Source organism: Lissotriton vulgaris, chromosome 6 (assembly GCF_964263255.1).
Source record: "Lissotriton vulgaris chromosome 6, aLisVul1.2, whole genome shotgun sequence".
Taxonomy (NCBI): Eukaryota; Metazoa; Chordata; class Amphibia; order Caudata; family Salamandridae; genus Lissotriton; species Lissotriton vulgaris.
In genome coordinates this window covers 412549602-412565022 of record NC_141694.1, presented here as the reverse complement: position 1 = coordinate 412565022, position 15421 = coordinate 412549602, and the positions used below count along the sequence as shown (strand labels likewise).

At 42.1% G+C, this 15421-nt stretch overlaps 1 protein-coding gene across 3 annotated transcripts in view; it reads left to right on the top strand.

Annotated features, from left to right (window-relative positions):
• Positions 1-13132, top strand: part of GCM1 (GCM transcription factor 1) — a 269706-nt gene extending 256574 nt beyond the window's left edge. For 2 of the 3 annotated variants that reach the window (XM_086925208.1, XM_086925209.1), the window contains one exon: positions 6310-7637. In XM_086925208.1, coding sequence (XP_086781334.1) covers positions 6310-6954 — 645 coding nt within the window. In that variant the 3' untranslated portion in view covers positions 6955-7637. Of the gene's footprint in view, positions 1-6309; positions 7638-12865 lie in introns of those variants that run through there. The other variant, XM_086925210.1, reaches the window with a different exon arrangement.
• The last annotated feature ends 2289 nt before the right edge of the window (positions 13133-15421 follow it).

The following is a 15421-nucleotide window of genomic DNA, read 5'->3' as shown; positions in this document are numbered from 1 at the left end:
CTAAGGCTCCAGGTGAGAAATATTCTTTCACCTGTTCCAGTTTTGCTCCATCTAAAGACAGACTTCTAGTACATAGTTTACCTGCAAATCCATTACCTTGGGTTTTTAGGACTGGCATTAGCCAAGGCTTTTTGATTTAACTGAAACTGTAAATATAATAAACATACTTTATGGGATTTTCAGCCATCCCTCTAAAGCAATCGATTTGTTGTGTCATTCTTCAGTTTTTCTTTCCCCCTCTATAGCATAGAACAATGTGGTAGCCCACACCAATCATTGGCTAACCTCACTGTGAGTTGATGGCATTCTGCTTTTTCACAAGGAGAGCATCAGCACCCAAAGTAGATGTCTTCAGTATCAGGCACAACTATGACAATGTATGGTTTCTTTGACCCAAAACAATTTTTGCTTTTAGCTATTTTTGTTGATATATTTACAAGATCAGCCAAAGAAAACTATTTACCAAAAACATGGTACAACTAGCATTTAAAAAGCCAAAAGGCCAGCAGCAAATGCCAGACCTATTGACTTTGCCAGTGCCTCTGATTTGGTTGATCTTGCAGGACTTCACTAACCAGAGCAATGAACTTTCAATCCCTATGCTCATTTAGATAAATAAAGCAGTATCGCCTACAGGGACAATGGTTAGAAGGCGGCTGCTGCTTAATATCAGGAGGTAATTACTGGTAAGCCTCAGCCTATCAAAAAAGTAAATCATTGATAAATGATTACTGGAACACCTCTGCAGCCGTAGATAATTATACCAAGCTAAATAACAATTCCAGCAGCCGGTTTATGCTTTCTATAAGCACAATTATCATATGCCTGGTACAATATTTTGAGAATACTTTATTAGGATTGCCAGCAATCTGTTTTTCTGTTAGTCAAGCCGGTATGTTTTGAAAATTAATCAAAATAATTTCATATCAAATTAATTTGACAGTTCATAAATTAGCTACTATCATATTGTGGTAGTATAGTATTACAGCATTCTTTAAAACCCCAATCAAAAGTAATATTCTTAGGCAAACTAAGTTGGGTCTCCCATACAGAAACTAAAAACATATTTTAATATCAAAGAGTAGACCTACCAATAACACATCACATTGCAAGAGGCCCCACAAATTGAACTTGGTGGACTATCTTATTGTGTCTCCTTCAGAAGTAGAATATTTATTACATCAAACAAGGATAGAATTACAAACTATCAATCAGTATATACAACTATAACGTATACTTGAAAACAAAGGCTAATTAGAACAAAATGTTTTTTAATATATACTTCTCTATCATCTTCAAACTGTTACCCTACTTTGGGCACCAAAGTTGTCTTATTGCTCTACCAGTGACAGCACTGCATTTCTCATCATCCCCCCTCCTTCTTTATTGAACTCCCCTGTATGTTCCTCCACCTGGGCAACCCCAGCTAAGACCTGACACAGTAAAAGAGGTTATCTGTTTGGGCCTATTAGGGCCAGGAAGGTGCTTGGATCAGAATCACACTTTGACCTAGATCAGACTAACACACATGATCCACACCAAGGTAATAGGAGGCTGCTTGCAGTAAGTCTAACCACTGGCAATCATTGGGGATAGCCTTAAGGCCCTTTTTCTTTTGCTCACCATGCCATTTTAGTTTGGACCCAGCCATATTCAAATCAGTCTTGACCCTGGGACAGTCCAGCTCAAACCGCCAAGCCAGGTTCTCCATGAACCAGAGCACAAGCAACCCAGAACCGGTTTTACCCTAGTTATAGACTCGTCAGCAGGGTACAGCTTGGTTACAGTGACACAGTGATAAGGGGACCCACGTCTAGGAATATCCATGCCACTTAGGGCAGTACATGAAACACACAAAAAGAGATGGGAGGGTGCTTGCAATAAGTCTAACCACTGGCAATCGCTCATTGTTCTTTTGCTCAACATGCCACCTCAGTTTAGACCCAGCCATATACAAATCAGTCTTGACCTTGTTCCTAATGGGAATAGTCAAGGACAAACTACCAAGAAAGCTTCTCTCTGAACTAGAAAACAAGCAACCCAGGACCGTTTTTGCCCTAGTTATGGGCTCATCAGCCAGGTGCAGCTTGGTTTCCGTGGCAGAGTGAACATGGGACCCACGTCCGAGCATACCACTTAGGGTGGTACATGAAACACACAAAAGGTGATTGGAGGCTGCTTGCAATAAGTCTAACCACTGGCAATCGCTAGGGTGTAGCACTTCAACCAAATGTTCTTTTGCTCCCCATGCCACCTTAGTTTCAATACATCGCTGTCTCCCTGTTCATAGTCCAATCAATACACTGTGGTCAACTCAAAAAAGAAAATATGCTTTCTGATCCTGTAAAGACTTCTGCATAGATAACCTAAGGTTTGAAATCAGCTACTGCTAACTCCACATTCAACATAATCACACTTCTAAATGATATCAACACTTTTCTAAAAAAAAAAAAATAAAGTACATGACCTAACCTTCAGCACCCTGCTACTCCAAAGAGTTTGACATTTACAAATGCTCCACTTGCAGATGGGAAAGAAAACTGAAGAAAATCAGACACTACAATGACTTCTTTCTACCGAAGTCCCTCAATGCAAAATGCAGACAACCTTTGTGATTCATCAAAACCCTCTCTTTAGAAGCTGTTGTTTCCTCATAGATGATTGCCAAAACCTACCTCACCCAGGGCATCTTTCCAGAAGCTCCCACGACAGACTAGAATATCCCACTCCAGAAGAAACCTACTCTAGACCCAGTTCACCTCACCAAATATTGGCCCATCTCTCACCTACCCTTCATTAGTACAATCATAAAAAAGCAGCCTACACTCAACTTCAAGACCACATCAGTGTCACCACTTCATGCACACCTACCAGACTGGCTTCAGGTCATAGTGCAGCACAGAGACAGGGACCCTTATAAATCCTACATAAAGCCTTTCCAATCAAAAATGAAGTACCCCTGCCTCCTGATAACGCTGTTACTGATTGACCTCTCAGCAACCATCCCATCCTGAGCCACACCCTGAAATCATTAGTTACACTTACTGGTAACATCATTCACTAGTTCTCCTCCTACTTAAGCAACAAACATTAGTTTACTCACTTCCAGGTCTCAAAATATCTGCAGACTGATAGAGTCCCCTAAGGTTCTATCTTGTCATCTTCACCATCTAGACACTCAGTTCTGGATCCACAAGATAAAATCGCACAACATAGACACACAAGGTTGGTGTGGAAAGAGTGTCCCCATTACAGGCGCTACTAAGTTTTACTTAGGACATTTGCAGATCTTGTATTTGGGATAGCTAAGCTGGTTCGAACTGTTTGGGGGATACCTGTGAAGGCTTCCCTTTTCATAGAAGCTACAAAGGCCTGTGCTGGCGAGCACTGGAGTCGGTGGCCATGCGGTCTCTTAGGCAGACTAAGCAGGGTACATGTTTGCAAAAACATAAAGAAGTGTAGGTTTTGAAAACTATTACAAAGACATGGACTTTATCTACCACCGCAAGAAACTGTTACAGTTCTGTGCTGAGAGAATAACACTTTCCACCTCATCTGAGACGCACACCTCATCTGTTTTGTACTTTCATGCCCAATGGTAAGGTATTGACTTCCATTTTGATTTTTTTCACTTGAATGTAAATCCCCTTTTTAGGTCTCGCCTGTCGATGCGCATGCGCATCGAGCAAGGCGAGAGTATTGCGAGTTATCCACTCTTTATCTACACTGCAAGGAATCGTGGCGATTCCTTGCAGTGCCCGTGACTTTTAGGGTCAATGCGCATGCGCATTAAGCTTATGCGCATGCGCATTGACCTTAAAAGTCACGGGCGCGTGCATGTCCGTCTTTGTTTACCCGCTCCGCCCCCTCCCCTTCCCGCCGTGTCGCATTTCTCCTCCCCTCTCCCCTCCGTCTTGTTTATTTTACCCGCTCCGCCCCCTCCCCTTCCCGCCGTGTCGCATTTCTCCTCCCCCCTCCCCTCTGTGCCTCCCTCCCGTCCGCTGATAGTTTACTCGTGGTGTTAATAAGACTTCGCCCTCGAGGGCTCCCACCGGGTCTTCTCAGCAGCACCAGGTCTTTCTTCCACCCTGCGTCCGCGGCACCCAGCAATGTCGGCCGCCAACTTTAAGTTATCCTCACCAATAGGGCAACCCGGGGCAGTGAAGAGTCGCAGGCGCCGGTGCGTTCAGCAGGCGCTCCCACTACACCAGCCCTTAAGCGCCAGCGCCTTCTCTGCAGCGATGTCCGGTTGTGAGCTTGGCGCTCTGACTATTCACCAAACTCTAGTCCGCCGTATGGTTAGGCCACTCCGCACCAGGCCGGTCCTCCACACCGCACCTCCTGCACCTGGTACGGTCGGCCACCGAGTTTACTCTATTCGCCCCAGCACACTGATCAGCAGACTTACTCGCTATCTTTGTCCCCAGGCATCAGTACTTTCTCGGCAGCGGTTTCAGGCAGCTGGCTCTTCACTCGGCAGGTTGGCAAACTTTAGTCCGCTGCTTCATCCGCCGATGTAGGCCGCCCCTCGTTGCACAGCACACCTGGCGTTCAGCTCGGCAGAGAAACACCGGAGTCAGTCCAATCTGCTTTGCTAACCTTCAACTGGTAATACACGCCATCTGGGTACAATTCAATGAACGGATTATGGGGAGAAGGTCTCACCCTCGGAGCTCCGTCAGACTGGACGTCGGCAGCAAGGCACGCCCCCCCCCCCATGCTATTTTCAAGATATTTCTGGTGAGTGCCATTCCCCCGTTGTAAGTTGATTTAGTTCCAGACTAAATTAGCCAGGGTGTTTGCAGCTGCTGCTTGTAGATTGACAGAGCTTTACGAACGCCTCTGGCCTGGCAGTCACCTTACGATTCTCCATAAGCGTTCTTTCCGAGGTGGCAGGTCATATAAAGCCTTCCATAACTGTTTTTTATTGATGTTTAACTTCTAGTAGTGCAAGATAGGGAATCTTGGTGCCATTATTACTAGTAGTGCAAGCTAGGGAATCTCGGTGGCATTATTACAACTAAGGCAATCTAAAATAAGGTCCCAGGTTAAGCTTGCCTTCTCATTTTTCTAGATCTCCAACCATAAAAGGGGAGGTCAGGCTGTAATATTATCCTCCCCTACTCTCCTCCCCCCTCCTCCTCTCCTCCCCTGCCTGCCTGCCGCTAGCCTTGTTTCCAATTATTTCTACACGCAGGCTCCATATCCAGTAGCGCTGCCTGTAAATATCGCGAGCGTTCCTCAGTCCGCCACTGCGGCTGTCGAGGTAAATAAATACAAAATGGCTGCTTGGGCGGGATCGTTAATGGGGCTGCATAGTACAGCCTGCATCTCTCCAATCCATGCATTAAGTAAACTTTGGGATCCGGCCAACTTTGTGCCTACAACCCACATGGCTCTTCTTTTCTTTACTGTTGGTAAGGCTTGCTGTTTTTATTCTTTGCGGCCTGGTATTGTTTATTCTTTGGGTTTTATTTGTGAGCAGATTTTATTTATATTCAGATGACCTTTGTGCCTGATATTTCCTATGCCATGGAATCACTTGTGATCTGGTACTGTGTGTTGGTGCTATCCTTATGCCCTGGCATTTTCTGTGTATTGCTATTCTTTGTGCTTTGGGGTGCTTTGTGCCTGGATATAGTGGTTATTTGATCTTCATTGTGCTCTGGTATTCGCCGTGTCTGGTACTCTTTGAAACATGTTGTTATGTCTGCCATGGCATGTTCTGCAGCCTCGCATTGTCTGTGCACTGACATTCATTCTCTTGTGCGGTTCTATGTGTTTTGGTATGCTTGCAACCCTTCCCTTTGCATTGTTTGTGCGCTTGGATTCATTGTCTTGTGCGATTCTCTCTGCGTCTTGGTATGCTCGCTACTCTTCCCCTGGCTTTGTTTGTGCCTCCGCATTCTGTGTGCTCGTTTATCATTCTTTCTGCTAAAGATTTACAAAAAAAACCATTAACAATTCTAAAAGCACTAACTCTAATGCTGCGAGACCTATTGCATTTCTAATGCTTGTTAAATGTTTTAGATCAAGAGAAACATACTGATGCCTTTTTGAGTGGATGGCAGACATGTTTTAATAAGAAAAGAAACCTAATGAGCTAGTACGTTTTCACATAAACATGTAGATTGAGGTGTTTTGTTTGATAGCGTTTTTAATACGGTGTGGCTCAAACGAGGTCCGTTCAACATTAAACTGCAGAACGCAACATAGGAACTTGCATGTGAATTCAATATGACTAATACAACTGATAAAGATACATTCTGTGTACCCTGCTTTAATTGTTTTTATTGTTTTTCACTTTAGCACCTACCAGACACTCTGCACAATCAAGATGCTTTCCCTTGTGTTGTTTCAAACCTGCCAGATTTCTGGTCATCTAGCAACTTTAACGAGCAAAGACAGCAACTATTATCCGAGAGGACAGAACATTACTGCATGTGCTTTGTAAGAAGCTACAGCTTTGGAAAATCGCCTTATGTGACAGAGCTTTTCTGTGGTAGGGAGTTAAGCGAGTACTGCACTGTTTGCAGGCCAAATACGACCACAGAGCAATCTGAGAGCAAATACCCGCCAACCCCCTCTGTGGACTGGGTTGAAAACACTGAAAACAGAGATCCGCCACCCTGGAATCAGCATTTTGAAAAGTGCTCTGCTAGCTATACCCAAATGCTGGGTAATCAGTTTTGTGAAATGTCATCTCTGGATAACTCTGGTGAGTCCCACGTTGTCAATGAATCCCCCACAAATGTGGGAGTATGCCAGACCTTTAAGTCTAGTGCAGACTACGGTAGTAATGAGTTCCCTGGTGGGAACTCCCATTGGAACAACAACTGCCGTATTCCAGCAAACAGCTACAACTTTCAGCAGGAAGACCCCTACCTGGCCAACCATAGCTGGGCTCACCATCCACATTCTCTATTCATTCCAGAGAATGAATGGAACTTATAGGGAAGAACCCACTGCAACTGTCAACAAAGAGGAAAGCTGCAGGGCTCTCTAGAATTCCAACATATTTTATGCATTGGTACCGTTTATGGTCCATGGTACTCGTTTTGGGAGTAAGTGTCAAAAATACTTTTGGATGTCTAATTTGGTAAGGAGACACACTTATCGCTAGAGCTTAGCATGGAAGGACCTTAATGCGAATAAAAATAACTAGGAGGAAGCAAACGGCATTTGATCCTGTAAAAAGACACAGAATTGACATAGCCTTCAGTTGTGCACACTGAATGATTGAAATCTGAAGGAGATCTGTACCACTGTGGACCCTTCTGTCCACATCAGTTATCCAATATAACAACACTCTTCTAAGAGGATAAAGTTGGTAGGAAGATCTTGTATGTCTAGAGACTGAGACTATGGAACATACTGAGCCCTCAGCTCTGAATGAAGGCTTGCCTACCTCAATTTAGGAAATTCCTGAAAGCCAATCTTCTCAGCCTGGCATTCAACCTCAGTAAAAAAGCAACTAATTGATGCTAGATACTGGCCCATCCTATGCATCTGGCTGGACTCTAACTGCCCATAATCCAGCTCCTCTGAATAATTGTATTTGTTTCTCCTACGTCTAGATCTCTGAGGTGACCTGTAGTGCTATATGAAACTATGGAACTACTAATAAATAAAATACACAATCGTATGTTATTTGTACGTCTCTTTTATTATAGCTTATTATATTAATCTTTCAAGTAATTTCCTCTACCTTGTTTTGGATTGCATAAAATGTTTAAACATTGTTTTACAATGAATGTCAACAGATGATGTAATGCTGTTGACACTGGCCTGATTATGCTTATTGTACTTTATCGCTTTGTAATTTGTGAACTGGCCTCAGTGCTTTTGATGTTTCTCACAGGTACATACATCAGCATAGAGGTATTAAAACGCAGGCATGTTTTGCATGTCAAAAGATGTTTCAAAAATATCATGCTACCATGATATTGTGGGCAAAATATCGAGGATCAAAATATCAAGAAGGTAAGTGCATATATGTTAGTATAGATTTACTATTCATAACTCCACATTTACGTACCTTGAAGAGATGTATATTGTAAAGTAAATGTACACTTACCTATTTATTCTAACCCTATTAATATTTCAGTCCTGGATCATTTCCAATGGTATTAAGGTAGCACAATGGTTGTGAAACCATATTTAGATGGAATACCCAGGAGTGTCTCTTTAACTCTCAGTATTCTTCAAAGCCTTTATTTTAACAAAGAAGTTGGCCACTACCTATTCCTTCTAATTCAGATCCAAAAGTAATTTGTTATGAAAGCATCCTGTGCATTTCTGAGGAGTAATATCAGATTCAAGCTATGAGCAAAAGGATGCCCCATGAACTTAACATTTCTACACTTAATGAATATTCAAAAGATAAGATGGTCCTACTTAACTGTATAAAAGTGTGTTGCAGTGACTGCTCATTTCAAATATAAATATATGTTACTACCTTTGATGTGTCTACTTATTTTAATGCAAGGATGACTAATTTCTCTTTGATAAATGGGTTTACCATCACCTGCTATAACTATGCACTTGACACGCAGATCCTTCTGAAATTGGAAAGCCCATAGGACTTTAAAACATCAAATCTTAATGATTGCCTCCAGGCCATTGACCAATGGATGACAAGGAGCCACCTCAAATTAAATGCCCCCAAAAGTGATATACTCACCTGTGGCGGCTGGAAAATTTACGACCCTCTCTGCGCCTAGCCTGATGATCTAAGACCACCTCCGAAAATATCTAAGGATGTAAAAAACCTTTGGATTACCATGGACGCCAAACGTAGCCAAATAAATATTCTCACAATGGAAATACTGCAGTGCATCTTCCCAAAGTTAGGATTCCCACCCAAGGTTCAAGCTACCATCTCTTTAGCCCACCAAAACTGGACTACACTAATGGTCTGTATTATGGCTCACCTTTATCAACTATGAAAAGACTACAAAGAATTAAGAACACTGTAGCTAAACACCTCCAACATGTAAAGCCACAAGCACACATCTCCCCTGATTTGAGGGTGCTACACTAGTTACCAACTGCAAGAAGATCCTCCTTCAAGCTGCTTTGTATCACACACAAAGCAATACATGGCAAAGGACCACTCTCAACCAGGAAGAAAATCAACAAATACGTACAACAAAGGAACCTACACTCAAGAATGGCTTACCACCTCATAATTCCTAAATACAAGAAAAAACTCATTTGTGGAACATTTTTCTCTTTTGAAGAAGCCAAACAATGAAATTCTCTGCCTTCAAATGTAAGATTCACATATAACCATCTCCACTTCAGAAGATTAGTCAAGAGCTGGCTCTTCCCCACAACTATACTCACAACTCAAGAATATATCACAACAGTATGTTCAAACATACCAAACTATACTTCTCACAGTATGGAAAAGAGCTGCTGTTATACTAGTCCTCAGCATTGTACTTTGAACTATGCCTCCTGTTATAAGTAGATACATTATGTAAGGGTACAATGTATGTCAGACCATGTTAAACTTACTGATTCTATGTATATATATTTACATATATTGGGGATTATGCCTGCTACTAATAACTACAATAAGTGGCATGTGTATATATATATATATATATATATAAATATATATTCAAAATCCAAGTTCCCACACTGCCCAAACTCCGACGGAAAGAAAGGGTAAGGACTCCTCTTTTCGTGCCAAACTTCTGTTTTATTATATTAACCACTCCAGCTTATTTTGGTGCGTTTCGTTCACTGCTGTGACCTTGATCACATAAGGACGTGTCTACACAGCAAAGTTTAAAATCATTTCATTTCCTGTCACATGGTTGCAACTCACAGTGAATATGGACAACAGACTATGCACATGCAGATTTTTTTACTCATTTCATTGTGTATTAAATGTGAATAAATAAGGGTTAACCTTGTTATTTAAATACATTAATCACAGTAAAATACATTCAGATTGACACTTGTTATTTAAGAAATTTTCTATTGCACCTTCAGATCGTGTTTGGTGTTAAGTGTTTCCATAACACCGGACATTGGTTTTGTCTCATTAGATCTCCCTCACAATGAAAGCTAATGCACAAAGTATCCAAATCAGTCACATATTGTATATATATGTGTCAACCAAAAAGTGCAATGTGACGTATATAAATATATAAATACAAGATAAATATATCAATATATAAAAAATTGTCAATATACATGTGTCAAAGCCAATGATCACGGGAAATACTCCTGAAACGAGTATGGCGATGATGGCAGAGTATGCGCTGGGAGGTCATCTGTGTTTGTGCTGCTGACTGCTAAAGAATAAAGAGGTGAATCCTTACGTCGTGTGTGGCATCTTCATTTTTCAAGCAGCTTCAAATGGATATATATATATATATATGTATATATACATACATATGTCTAAATTATTATTATTTTGCTATTAATAAAGCTGAAACACAATCCTTTCCGTCCTTCTCACCCCTCCTCTCTCTGTCTCATCCTAAACCTTTCTGACTACTGTGAACTCCCAAACATCCTTTTCAAACTTTCACCCCTCCTTTTTAGCCATGCCACCCACCTAACAAGCACACACGACCACTACTTACAAAAACATAGTACTCTCCTTTTCAATTCCATTTCTATCATTCTATCCCTACTCTAAACCCCCCCTTTTCAAATTCATTCCTAATATTCTATCCTTACTTCAAACTCTACTAAACACGCATGAAATCAAGAGCACAAACCTAACACAACTAATGCACAAAGAAAACATAAAAATAATTGTACTAACCTAATAGCTACTAATATTGTGTACCAAAGTAGTGTGCTACTCACTGAAAAAAAAGCTTCAGTGCCTTGCCAGGGGTCTTAAGTGCTATATAAAAATCTTTACAATTACAATTACCACACAGCCACTATCAAAACAAACAAAAACAGAGTACGTTTCCAAAAACCAAGTGAGGGAGCATGTCACAAAATTTCAACCATACAAGACCTCAAGCACAGTCCAATGCACATGTAGAGGCCCAGCACGTCCTCTTTGTTTACGACTAAGCCACCTGATACGTGCTTTCAGATTCGCTGTGCTTTTGATAGGCCTTTAGAAGTCTTGTGAAGGTCTTATTGGTAATCTGCTTATTGTTGGATGAATTTATCATTCTTCTTTGGTAGCGATCCCGGTATTGCTTTGCATGAAAAAAGCTGTGCCCTAATCTCTAACATATATACTATATGTCAAGAGGCGGTTCCAAGTATGCAAAACACCACTACACACACAGAACCAGCATGCCCAAGAAATATATAGTTATACACAGTGGGAGTCTCGTGGGCTTCCAGCCATTAATAGCTATCCAAATTTTCTAAAAAAAGAATCCTAACATCAATAGTTTTGACCAGTCAGATTCGTAGAAAGAAGAAAAACCTCAAAAGAACCTGATCACAACCTGGCATATTCCCATAAATGTGTTGAAAATTGTAATGTGTAAGACTAAGAGCATTAGAAAGAAAAATAATTTCTAAAGACTTTATTTTTTCTGAACAAAATCATCCAGCAGAGTACATGACTAGGAAGGGCTTTCAGGAAACCTTCAGTTTCAAATGTCAATTCAGCACAATTTCCAAATAGGCACAGAAAAGAAAACCTTAATAATTTTGAACTAAATTACATTTTCCAAAATGGTATTTTGACCACGTTAAACCCTGAAAGGATAGACCTATTGCCAGTTGATACTATTGTATGTATTTGCTGATTTCATTCCAAGACTCCCGGTCATTCAGCAAAAAGCCCAGACCCCAAGAGTAATACATATACACTTGTAACTATCACCACATACAGTGTGGGTAAGCTGGCCCATCGATGGCTAGCACATTTAAGTTTTCGGGTTGTGAAGGAGCAGCTGTCCACAGTTAGTGAAAATATGGACTTCAATGACTTACTCCTGAGTCCTCACCTACCTAAAGTTGAATACTTTCTTATTTGTAGCAGGTTATGCAACTTACAATAGCATGCAAATATATTCAGAAAAAAAGGCTAATGAAAGAATTTGAGATATTGATAGAGAAACAATATAAGCAACATTTAAAGTTATTGACAATAGCGTGCAAAAACTTTCTAAAAGAGTGTATTTTATAAGTACTAAAATGTCATCGGTCCATGACATTATAAAAAAATATTTAAATCTTCTCCAATATGGGCAGGCTTATTTGCAAGCTATTACACGGCTAAACTAGGCGCTACAAACATTACAATCTAACAAAGTGTCTTGGCAGTTTATTAACAAGAGTACCATACAGCCTGACCTCTACACCATGAATTATGGGCCTGGGGCTAAAAAAGAGTAACTTACACCATATTAAGTATAGAAGAAATGGAAGATGCCCTGTTTTCCATAGCAGAAGACCCACATATCAAAGGGCTCCTAAATGGAGTAATCTCACTACCTATTACCACCTATCATTGTCATGAATTCCAAAATTATAAGTACTTGAGTTGGAATGAAAATATGCACAACACTTTCCTCCACAACTGTGCACGAAGCTTGTAACCCTAATGAGTCATTTTGTGGAATAGTCATAAAAAGCTGTGGGGTAAGTTGTACAAACTTGTTGCGATAATAACGTGCAAAGAAGTCCTCTTAATCTGAGCGGCAAAACATTTTGACTTACAGACAGCAAGTTTTGCATCAGTCATTCAGAAAATCCTGCAAACCCAGTATTCCTCAGATTTTAAAGATTTTGTGCACACTATTTTCAATTCGACTAACACAAGTGGTGTAGTGCATTTGTTCAAAACCATTGGATCTGGTTTATTGACAGGTGTTAAGACTATTACTGGACTCATTCTCTAATTTTTTTCATTTTTCTCCAGTCTGTGTAGTGTCTTAAAAAACTAGAAAAGCATTGCAAAGAAATCTTCGTATCAATGACTGAGAACCTACTGGTCAGATCGTTTGTGAAGGTTACCACACTTCTACGCCATATACAGTCATATATATTCCGGAGCATGAACGCTAAAAGTAGATACAGCTTTGTTTTCAAAGAGCAGTTATTGATAAGTGCAATGTAACGTTACAATTAGAAATTGTTGAAGACAAAGAGAGTGCAAAGACACCTAACAGTAAAACAGCTATTTACGGACCAGAATGTGAGTAAAGTGAGCCGATATAACCGCAGTGTCATGCTGATGTTTACCTCTGAAAAGCAAGCACATGTGGAGCTGGACGCTTGGGAAGAAAAAGTTCAGTCAAAGAAAGATCGACATGCCAAAGCACCAAAGTCATTCAAACATTGTTCTATCATTATACTGAAAGTAAATGGTTGTTCAATACCTTTCATTATTGACAGAGGTGCCTCAATAAACATTATGCCTGAGGAGAAATACAATCAATTATCTCCATTACCCCAGTTTACGCCATCGAAAACCAAATTGTATACATGGGCCGCATCGACGCCCTAAAAAAGTTAAGGTTTATTTGTAGTGACAATGACACACAAGAAAACAAAGGTATAATCACCTATCCATGTGCTTCAAGGCACAGCATCCAGTGACTTTCTACAAAGACTAATGCGGCGAGCTAGGCTGCGGATGCACACTCGCTGTGGCTGCTGTAATACTTTTAAATGCTGATTTTAATAGCACTTGTTAAACTACTTTGCTTTGTGTAAACGCTCATTCTTACCTTCACTTCGCCACGCTCGTGACCCCGTTCCGCCCCGGCTCTGTGCCGTTTGAGCGGAGGGTCAGTCAGAGGAGCGTCACTTCCTGCTTGCTTGCAACACCACTTCCGCCCTGCATCCAGTCATCGCAGGTTAGCGGTCTAGTGTTGCCGAGCTTGCGTGTACTTATCCCCGCTCCCAGCACCCGGCCAGTGACTAATGCGGCGAGCTAGGCTGCGGATGCACACTCGCTGTGGCTGCTGTAATACTTTTAAATGCTGATTTTAATAGCACTTGTTAAACTACTTTGCTTTGTGTAAACGCTCATTCTTACCTTCACTTCGCCACGCTCGTGACCCCGTTCCGCCCCGGCTCTGTGCCGTTTGCGCGGAGGGTCAGTCAGAGAAGCGTCACTTCCTGCTTGCTTGCAACACCACTTCCGCCCTGCAACCAGTCATCGCAGGTTAGCGGTCTAGTGCTCCCTCACATAAGTATAAAATGACAGTATGGCGGAAGCGCAGCGGACGAGCGCAGCGGATGAGCGCAGCGGGAGCGCCGACTTCGCGCCAAAGTCGCACACAAGTCAAGCCCGTCTGCGCCCTTCCGCGGCCGACCGGGCCCAGGGCCCCGTCGTAATGCCCATTTTATTACTTATTCCTCCACTGACCTTCTGAACCTTAACCTCCCAGGGCCCATTACCATTCGCGCCACTAGGGCCGCCCAACGTTGCGGTATCTTTGTCCCCTCGGATATCCCTGCCCTTGAAACTACCTCTTCCCCCGAACACCCTCCCTTTCCTTCTACCCCCACGTTCCCTACACTTGTTCCTCTGAGGGTGCTGTATTTAAATACCCGCTCCTTAGTTCGCCATCAGCTCGAAGTTTTCCAACTATTGCATGATAGTACCATCGACATCCTCCTTTTAACCGAAACGTGGTTAACCGAGGACTCAGGCCCTGACATTCTTGCTGCTGTCCCTGCAGGTTACTACATTATGCAAGCTAACCGTCCGGCTGGCAAGTCCGGTGGAGGGGTGGCGGCCATTATCCGCTCTGAATTTAAATTCTCGGAGCTGTCGATGACCCCCATCCCCAAAACTCACTGTCTCACTGTTAAATTTTCCTCACCCAAATCTTCATTTGTCTGTGTCCTAGTCTATAGCCCCCGGATCATATGCCTCTCTTCTCCCAACTCTTTGGCGAATCCATCTCCCAGCTCTCAATTAATCATGCCAACATCATGATCATTGGAGACTTCAACTATTGGCCATCTGACACCCATGAAAGCCACCTTTCCACGGAATTTACGGACCTGTTAGTAGGTATGAACTTCCACCAGCATATTCATACCCCTACTCACTGCAAAGGTCACGTCCTGGACCAAGTGTGGACATCTAATCTTGATATCTCCCCTCCCTCCGTATTTCCCTGTCCCTGGTCTGATCATTTTTATATTTCCTTCTCTCTTCATCTTCACATTCCCCGTCCCCCTCCCCTTACTAAAAACCTATCTGCTTGCAACTGGAAGAAAGCCAACATAACCGATTTCCATGCTCTATTGGCTTCCTCTGTCCCAGCACCTGCGATCTCGGTCGCCGACCAGGCTGCCCACCTAGAAGAATGGCTGTTAACTGCCTGTGATAAAGTCGCTCCCTACAACACCATTAAAGCTAAGCGCCCCCACGACGCTCAACAGTGGTTTTCAGAGCAGCTCAAGGCTGATAAACTTGCTCTTCGGCAGACAGAGCGACGCTGGAGACGCAATTATG